The 9,350-nt window shown below is 54.7% G+C and overlaps 1 protein-coding gene across 6 annotated transcripts in view; it reads right to left on the reverse strand.

Moving 5' to 3' along the window:
- Positions 1-1,649: 1,649 nt before the first annotated feature.
- Sidt2 (SID1 transmembrane family member 2) overlaps positions 1,650-9,350 on the reverse strand; it is an 18,116-nt gene continuing 10,415 nt past the window's right edge. For all 6 annotated transcript variants that reach the window (XM_029543074.1, XM_021206083.2, XM_021206082.2 and 3 more), the window contains 13 exons: positions 8,794-8,867; positions 8,638-8,704; positions 8,084-8,157; positions 7,831-7,954; positions 7,111-7,228; positions 6,383-6,519; positions 6,016-6,124; positions 5,769-5,845; positions 5,551-5,597; positions 5,207-5,312; positions 4,670-4,780; positions 3,188-3,301; positions 1,650-3,097 (listed from right to left, as the gene is read on the reverse strand). In XM_029543074.1, the coding sequence (XP_029398934.1) occupies positions 3,035-3,097; positions 3,188-3,301; positions 4,670-4,780; positions 5,207-5,312; positions 5,551-5,597; positions 5,769-5,845; positions 6,016-6,124; positions 6,383-6,519; positions 7,111-7,228; positions 7,831-7,954; positions 8,084-8,157; positions 8,638-8,704; positions 8,794-8,867 (1,221 nt within the window). In that variant the 3' untranslated portion in view covers positions 1,650-3,034. The remainder of the gene's footprint in view (positions 3,098-3,187; positions 3,302-4,669; positions 4,781-5,206; positions 5,313-5,550; positions 5,598-5,768; positions 5,846-6,015; positions 6,125-6,382; positions 6,520-7,110; positions 7,229-7,830; positions 7,955-8,083; positions 8,158-8,637; positions 8,705-8,793; positions 8,868-9,350) is intronic.

Raw genomic sequence — 9,350 nt, forward strand, 5'->3', positions numbered from 1 at the left:
ACACCAAGTTGGAGCAGTCTGTCGGGGGCAGCCTGAGACATTCTCTGCATGCTTTGGAGATGCTGCGGGGGTCGGGGCGGGGCGGTGCTGAGGGCGGCGGGAAAAACCTTTTATGGGCAGTACCCTGAAACCCTTCCTTGCTACCCCGACTTGGGTCTGCTCTTCAATGAGAAAGAAAGAGGGGGGCATTCTAGAGGGGCATTTGGCGCAACAAAGGAACCTACAGGGGACAAACAAGCCACATTCTTGCAAGGCTTTAAAATCGAGTTGGTGGGAACTAGTCTTGACTGCAGCCTGGCTGCACACCAGGCACTATGCAAAGGTCTTCCTTTCACGCTCAGCTTTGTTATGAAGTAGCAGTTACCACCCCATTTGACAGTTGAGAAAATTGAGGTTCCAAGTGAGGAACCAAGTTGTTCCAAGGCCAACAAGTGAGTGGCAGAACCTGGGTACTCCTGCCCACCACTGGTATGGTATGCTTCTAGCAGGAGCTTCACTAGAGGGTGCCTTGCTCAGCAGCAAGTCCACCCTGACAATGGGAGGATGTTTAAGGCCTGGCAAGGCTGGAGACACTAGGGTAGGAGGACTAGGACAGTGCCACCCTCCCTCCCTTCAAAGCAGTCCTTATCTTGAAAGATTCTACCACCCCAGAAAGGATCCCCACTTATCTTGCTGGTACCTAGCTTCAGTGGTCTTGGGAAGGGGCAGGTGAGACAGGCTCAGGGGGTTAAAGACAACTGCTGTCAAACCTGATGGCCTGAGTTCAGTACCCAGACCACACACAATGGAGACAGAACCAGCTCTCCTCTGACCACACACAATGGAGAGAGAACCAGCTCTCCTCTGAGTCTCACACACTCACTGAATGCAACTTCTTAAAAAGTAAGGCTTTTAAAAGGTGTCTCTGAGTCCCATTCCCAATTCTGGGAACCTCAGGAAACGGGGAGAGGGAGAGAGAGAAAGTAGAGAAGGGAACCCTCAGGCAGTGTCACCCAGAACTGGCTGCTAGCCACAGAGGTGCAGCCTCAGACGCTCCACCCACCACAGCCAGCCTAGCTGGTTTAAGCTGTTGGTGCATAGAACTCCAGCACCTCCTCGTGGCATCTGAAGGAAGTGTCATAATAAGCTGGAGCTGCTGAGAGGACACCTGCCTTCCAGGCGGCTCCCAGCCACTGATTATGTCCTAAATTTACTAGACAGGATTCCCCAAATCCCGTCCTTTTTATAATCTAAATTAAAAACTCCCTCCTCTTAGATCCTGCTTGCCACCCATTCCTGAACAGCCTTTAAAACCTTGGCCTGCAAGGGCTCTGCCCACTTCAGGTGCATCATGGCACAGCCTGGATACCTATCTGCCTAGCTGGTTGGAAAGGATGCTGACCTTTACATACATGGTAGGCACAGTCAGGTGCTGTGTGCCTGCTGGAGGGTGGTATCATCAAGAGAGGGCACAGACACACTTTTAGCATCCTGCTCCTGTCAGCAATGCTTGGAGCAAGGGTCACATGTTTACAGAATTAACAGGTAGCCTGGTGAGATCAAGGAATGTCAGTTCCCAATGTAGCCATGCACAGAAATGAGAAGGGAAGGCCAAATAAATGGGACACAGAGGCTCCTGCATCTCCCCAACACATCAGTAAGACCCCAAATCCCAGGTCTGGTTGTCTTTATTGAAATCACTCGTTCATAGAAAACAATTGCAACCGTAGCATGGAGGAACACAGAACAAAGCTCAGAAACAAAGACCCAGACCTGCCTCTTCTCCCAGCCCAAGGGCTATAAAAACATGGTAGAGAGAAGGAAACACATTCCTGGGGCCCACTCTTGGCATCTGGAATGGACCTGGTGGAGTGAAGGGTAACCAAGGACCAGAGTGGCCAGGGGCCTGGAGCTAGGTGACTCTGTAAACGCCAAGGACCAGAATGGCCAGGGGCCAGAGCTGGGTGACTCTGTAAACGCCAAGGCTCTTAGGCCTACATGACTAACACAGAACTTGGCTAAATACTGGACGGAAACTCAGAAACCAGCCCTGAGTCCTTTGGTGAGACAGGGCCAAGGACACACAGGGACCTGGCATGTCCCTCCCTTTCTAAGACAGGCACTGGAACTCCTGCTCCCATGAAAGAGGCAAAAGGGACTGTGTGCTTGGCACCATTCCATGGCCTCTGGACATTCTTGGGCAGTGTCAATGGCACTGAGAGGCCCCTATCTGGGGCTTGGCAGGACTGAGGGTATGGAAGGGGACAGTGAGTTGCCACTTCCCACCAACCCTGGTGTTGGCATCATTCTAGTGGCTGGTGGGATGAGGCGGCCTCTGAATTCAGTCCCCAGATCAGAAGACTCAACCTGGACTGGCCCTCACTGCTGAAGAGTCAGCTCCAAGCACAGGTCAGGGAAGTGGGTCGTACCTAGGCCCCTTGCAGGCCTTAGCACCGAGAGCCTGGCACCAGCTGGCCAGCCCCCAAAGTCTCCTACCTGCATCCGTCCTGGCAGGTCAGAGTGGGCAGTGATAGCAGCCAGCTACAGACCCAGGGAGAGCTTAGGTCCTGGTGCTGGACAGAGAATCAGGCACCAGACTGTGGTCCTGGAGCAGAGCATGGGAAGAAGAAAGGGCTGTGTCCTAGGCTGAGAGGAGGGGAGGGGTGGGCAGAATGCAAGGCATGAAATGGGACAGGATACTGCCTTCCCACCTTCCTCTCCAAAGGGACAAATGGAGAGCCAGTGGATAAACAAGACAGATGGACAGACGAGGGTCCTGGGGAGGACCCAACACTGAGAAGAAAGCAGCAATTTGGCCAGTGTCTGGGGAATTCAGAGCAGGCCTCCTCCTCTGCAGAGGCAACTGCAAGGCTGGCTCAGTGCCACCAGGAACTGTCCTGAGTCAGGCCTGGGCTGGAATCTCGTTGTCTTGCCACGATATCCAATGCTGGGCAGCAGAGCTGGGACTCACACCTGTGGTGTTCTTGTGGCAACTGACAGGTGATGCAGAGGTAGGCGCTGGGCCTGTGAGGTGAAGCCTGGACCACAGATGCTGCTAGAAGACATAGATCTTGTCCCGCTGTACAGTGTCCAAGTCATCATCCAACGTCAGCAAAACCTAAGGGTGGGTGGAGGGTCAGACACTGGGAAGAAGGGGCTGTCTGCTCTACCATCCCCTCTGCCCTCAGGCCAGGCACATCCCACATACCAGGAAGGACCCAAACATGGCAATGGAGGACAGGAAGTGCCAGATATCGTGGTCATCAAAGAAGTCGAGGAGGATGCAGTCACGGTTGTGCTCCCTGGACTCTGCAGGGGTTTTCTGGCAGGGGACAGAGGCAGCAGCCTACTGAGTCTGCTCTGCAGAGACCAGCTCCACACCTACCTCCAACCCACTCCATGGCACCCATGGCACCCCTGGCCCCGGACAGTTCTGCTCACACCTCACTCTGGCCCTCCACAGCTAACAATAGCTTTTCTTAAATACACCGATTCTGCTCCTTCCCTTTAGAGCTGTGGGCAGGAGGCTGTCATTACAGCTTCTACTCAGAAAGCCAGGAGGCCCAGGAGCCCCAACTCACTGCCTGCCTGGGACTTGGCTTTGCTTAGGTTTCTGCCCCCACCCCCCACCCCCAACGACTACACCAGGTCATGCTGCAATGCTCCTGTCCCTCCCGGCTCTGCCCACAACCTTGCTGCCACACACATCTTCTGACCCTATGTCTGGTACATCCTGTGCTGAGGTCACAGATCAAGACACATCTGACCCCATAGAGCACTAGGTCTTTGCCAAGCTCCCAAATCAGTGTGTTCTCACACATCAAAGCTGCCTTCGTCATTCCGCCCTGTGTGACAACAGGGTGACAGTGCTCAGGTGACACTGCTAGTGCTGCTAGTGCTATGTAGCTCTATCCATGAGACTTTCTGGCCACGAGCAAAGCCTGCCTCCTCCAAAGCTCTCCCTGGCCACCTGACTTAGAGGGCTCACTTGCTCGCCATCTTCTCTTCTGCACACCCCACTACCCTGACTCCATTGCTTTTCATTTCAAACATGAACTAGGTGTAGGGGATGGAGCTCAGTGGCAGAGTATGTGCTTACCAAGTACAAGGGCAGTTTTGATCCCTAGCCTTAAAACAGAACAAAAACCAGACATGAGCTAGCAGTGTCTCTTGATCTAGACTGTGAGTCCAATGTCACATAGGCAGAGGCCATGTTATGTTCAATTCTATTTTTGTTATTCTTTTTGCTTTTCAAGAGACACGGTTTCTCTGTGTAGCATCTGGCTATTCTGGAACTCTCTGTAGAGGAGGTTAGCCTCAAACTCAGGGATCCGCCTGCCTCTGCCTCCTACGTGCCGAGATTAAAGGCGTCCACCACAATGTCCAGCAGAGACTTTCAGTTCTATCAGAGATTTACAGTTTGATGCACACCAGGTGTCCTTTGAGGCAGTAAAGAAACTGATGTGTCTGGCTTCAAACCACAGCTGCCACACACGCGCTCTATGGCTGGGGGAAGGCCCTGGGCCTCTTTGAAACTCAGCTGCTGTTAAAGTAACAGGTCCAGATTTCCATGCTGGCAGATTGATTATCAGGAGGCTTTAATGACAAATCACTAGGGAAGGCCTGGCCCAAGGTAGAGAACGCGCCATGTGTTAGCTTGTTATGAGCCTGGAGGCAGGCGACTCCTCACCTGCCACGTGCTGAGTCCCTGGAAGAAGAAGAAGAGCGCAAAACCCCAGACCACGGAGGTGCAGACGATGCACAGCAGAGGGATGAGCTTGATCCTCTCGCCGCTCCGGAGCTAAGGAAGGCCTGCGCCGTCAGCCAGGGCCACTGCCCACCTCCCAGGTTTACAGGCTCAACCACAGAGCTCACCCAAATCTCATGCTGGCAGCCTTGTATCTTTACCCTGATGCCCACTTTGAATTAGTTGTCCATATACCCACATCCCTGAGCCAACAAAAGCACTGGCTGGGAGCTCCCTCACATGATACAACCTGGAGAGCCACTGGGAGGAGCCAGTCCTCAAAGGCCTGGCCTATCACAGGTTCAGGGGACCCAGGCTAGGGGTGTGGCTTGGTGGCAGAGCACATGCCTAGCAAGCAGCTCCCAGGAGTATTTACAGGAGACTCACTGCCATAGACATATGGACAGAAAAGCTTGCTTTCTCCCAGTTCCCCGCTCTGTCCCCACAGAGCAGAGCAGCTGTTCCACCTTTCCCATTCACCTTCATAATGATGTAGAAGGCGAAATAAAGCAGCAGGTTGCAGATGCCAATTGCCAGCAAGTAGGAAGCAAAGTCATTGGGGCGCATGATGAGTCCGTATGCTGCCCTGAAAGAGGGGGTGGGTTCTGGGGAGGAGGGAGGGCCTCACCTCTGCCCGCACCCCCACCATGCTTCATTGTTGTTTTAGACTACTTTCAGAGGCTCACAGAAGGTTCTAGAAGACCAGAGTTCTTTAGCCCCAATTCCTTATGTTCAATGCTTTAAAACTGTTCATAGCCCTTAAGTCAGCCACTGGCTGACTATGTCTGTCCCCAGCTAACTCCACAGCCAATGGCCACACTCACAGCGACCAGTTGATAATGTTGCCCATGACCAGAAGCACCATGCGGTCCTGGAGAGAAGCAGAGACACGGGGACTGAGAGGGAGAGAGAGATGGGGAAGGAAGAGGGAGAAGGCTCATGTCAGCCAGTACCCACCCCACGCTTGGTTCTCTGACACACCTTGATCCCACGGGGAGGAGGGGAAACAGAAGAGGAAGGAGTTGGGGAGCTGAGCAGGTACCGTGTAAAGGGGCCCGCTGCACTGTCGGATGCAGTCTGTGTAGAGCACGTGGAGGATGCGGCGGAAGATTCCAGAGTCTGCAGTGAGAAGGGGTGGTGCAGACAAGGCATGACTGAGACTTCAGCAACACCAGGGAGCACGCTCGATTTCCCACCCAGGGACTCGTCCACCCCAGGTCAAATGGAAGAGACATCAAAGGTCCCCTGTGTGTCCCCCGCCCAGCCCGTCCGCCCCGCCCTGCTCTCACCCAGCTTCCATCGGCCCATGTAATAGAGCTGAGTGCTGAGGAGCAGGGTGGAGATGATGTGGATGACCGAAAAGACAATCCAGAAGGCCGTGTTCCCTTTGCCAAACACCTGTGGGCAAGCCCGCACCAGTGAGGGGCGCAGAGGGTACATGCTCCTATGTCCTGGGTCTGCACCCCTACTGGCACAAGCTGCTGGGTTAGGCTTCGATTACAGAGGGGCCCAGGATGGCCCCTTAGGGAAGCAGCAGGATGTCTCCTGCAGTGGAAGCCGAGATGGGTGCACACCTGCGGGGTGGGGGTGGGGAGGAGTGCTAGGTGGAGGGACGTGCCCTTCCTAGAGGGTGTGCAGAGTAGACCAGGCCCTCACCACGCCCAGAACGGAGAAGAAGATGACGATGGCCAAGCAGGCATATGCGCTGTAGGCACTGGCGTTGATATCTGGGTGCCGCTTCTGGTAGAGCTTCAGCATGCAGAGGCCGGCAATCATGTACATGAAGGAGGTGTCTGGGTGGGAACAGGCTGTGAGCTGCAGACACCACAGAGACCCCACACAAAACTCCCAGCCCTGACAATCAAGAAGAGCTCTGGACTGGGCTGGTGAGATGGCTCAGTGGGTAAGAGCACCCGACTGCTCTTCCAAAGGTCCAGAGTTCAAATCCCAGCAACCACATAGTGGCTCACAACCATCCATAACAAGATCTGATGCCCTCTTCTGGAGTGTCTGAAGATAGCTACAGTGTACTTACATATAATAAATAAATAAATCTTTAAAAAAAAAAAAAAAGAGCTCTGGACTGTCATCAGCAAGCTCAAGGGCCACTGCTTCAGCTCCAGCCCCTTAGCTGCCCCTGCTAGGCCTACCACTTGCTAGTCTGTTACTCCCTCAAGTCAAGGACATCTTAGTTTGAGGGTCTCAGTATATGAACAGCCAGAAGTTAGTGAGTTTCTCAGAGTTTCTGTAGGAATGACTGGCAAGGAGGCAACACAGCCAGCCATCTTCTAGTATGGGAGCTGCTCTCAGAGGCCAGCCTCAGAGCCCCCTAACAGCAGGTGACCTGGGACAGCAGATTCGGCCAGACTGGAGGCAGCACTCACCAAACTGGAAGTTGGTGTAGTTGGGGCAGACGTGGTAACAGGCACTAAGTAGCCCCTCCATCATCAGTGCTGTGCCCATGGCATAAAACAGACCAAAGTGTTTGGGGATCCCACACTCCTGTGGGGAGCAAGAGGAGAGAGAGACATGCAGGTGAGGTGGGAAGAGGAGACCCAAGGGTCGTGGAGGAGGACCACACTGTGTGATGAGTGGGTAGCAGAGTGGGTTGTGCAGAGCTGGGCAGAGAGGGCAGGACAAGGTAAGACAGGATAAAACAGCTGAGCAGGGATAGGGTACACAGGGAAAGGCAAGAGTAGATGGGAGAGTGGAAGGCAGAAGAGGGCAGGCGAAATGTGGGCAGGGCAGACCTGGGCAGGGCAGGGCAGGGCAGGGCAGGGCAGGGCAGGGCAGGGCAGACCTAGGCAGACCTGGGCAGACCTGGGCAGACCTGGGCAGGGCAGGGCAGGGCAGGGCAGGGCAGGGCAGGGCAGGGCAGGGCAGGGCAGACATGGGCAGGGTAGGGCAGACCTGGGCTCGGCTGGGCAGGGCAGAACCCATCAGGGCAGGGCTGGACAGACCTGGGCAGGGCAGGGCAGACCTGGGCAGGGCTAGGCAGGGCAGGGCAGGGCAGGGCAGTGTGGGGCTAGATGGAGCAGAGTTGGACTGGGGGATGTCAGTCTGCCAGATGGAGGTCACACCGCGGTGGGGGGTAGCTGGCCTACCAGAGCGTAGAGGTCATTCCGCAGTAGGGCCCGGTTATGATTGATCTCTCGCTGCAGGATGATGAGCAGGAAGAGCAGCCCCAGCAGGATGTACCCCAAGTTGCTAAGGATGTTGTTGAAGGCGCTAGAAGGGACAGGACAGGCTTAGCTGAGACCAGGGCCCTCTTGCCCTTCCTGTCTTCTGCCCAGCAGGCTTCACAAAACCCCACCCTGCCTATTCTACCCACCCCTGGGCCCCCAGCACAATCCCCACCTGAGGTTGCCCAGTGGGTGGGCACAGAGAAAGTTGTAGTAGCAGATGTCTTGGTTCCCTGTGACATTCACCACCTGTGTATGTATGGAGAAGGAGTGTAGTTATTAACATGCCTGACTCAGCAGGGAGCCCATGCCACACACCCTGGGTCCAACTGGCAAAGCAAGAGCAGTACCAGCATGGCTGAAGTGTGTACACAGTACCCAGGCCGGTACTCCTTATACTACTAAGGTGGCATGGGCACCATCGTCCTCTTTATAGATACAGTGACTGAAAACTCCAGAAGTCCTTGCCTCACAGGAAGGGGAAGGAAGTAAGACTTAAAAAGCCCTGTGACCTCTGTTTCATAGGTCCCACCCAGCTTCATGCTGCCCCCAAACTGCAGATGAAGAAACTGGAGCTTAGAAGCCCAGAGCTTCACGGTCAAAGCAGAGTTGGGATTTGAAAACTGCTCCCACAACCTATGGCCTATGCTCATTGCAGAGTCCCTGTCTGCGGTAGCTCCACAGACTAAGGCAGAGTTACGGACCAAGATCCACCCCTCGACCTCTCACCGTCTGGTAGGTGATCACCAGCTGCACCACAGGAAGTGCGTAGAAGACCGCAATGGTGGCTATGTTCCTGAAGGGGAAGGGCCGAGGTAAGGTTGGCAGGACCTGAGGCGCTGCCCTACTCGCAAACGGGAGTGCCAATCTGTGCAGCCCACTCACCAGAAGTAAATCTGGTACTTTTTCCGCAAAACACGCTTGTCCTTTCGTGCCAGATCAGCCACACAGAGGTATTGCTGAGGAGAAGCAGGAATGAGCTTCGCTGAACCCCCGATCCCCAGGTTAGGTAGATAAGCCAGAACTCCGTGGGCAAGGTTCTAAGACCCCACACTTCTGTTGTTAGGAATGACAACAGGATCTGCTCAACTAGTCCAGATCTCCCCAGGCCAACTTCTCCTGGAGTCTGTCCTGCCTGTCCCAGCTCAGTTCTTTTCCCTCTGCCTTCCAAACAGCACAGCAATTCGCCGCGGGAGCTGCACACAGAGTCCCTTCCTGCACACAGAGTCCCTCCCTTCCTGCACACAGGGTCCCTTCCTGTACACAGAGTCCCTTCCTGCACACAGAGTCCCTCCCTTCCTGTACACAGAGTCCCTTCCTGCACACAGAGTCCCTTCCTGCACACAGAGTCCCTTCTTACACACAGAGTCCCTTCCTGCACACAGAGTCCCTTCCTGCACACAGAGTCCCTTCCTGCACACAGAGTCCCTTCCTGCACACAG

This window comes from Mus pahari, chromosome 10, assembly GCF_900095145.1.
Source record: "Mus pahari chromosome 10, PAHARI_EIJ_v1.1, whole genome shotgun sequence".
Taxonomy (NCBI): Eukaryota; Metazoa; Chordata; class Mammalia; order Rodentia; family Muridae; genus Mus; species Mus pahari.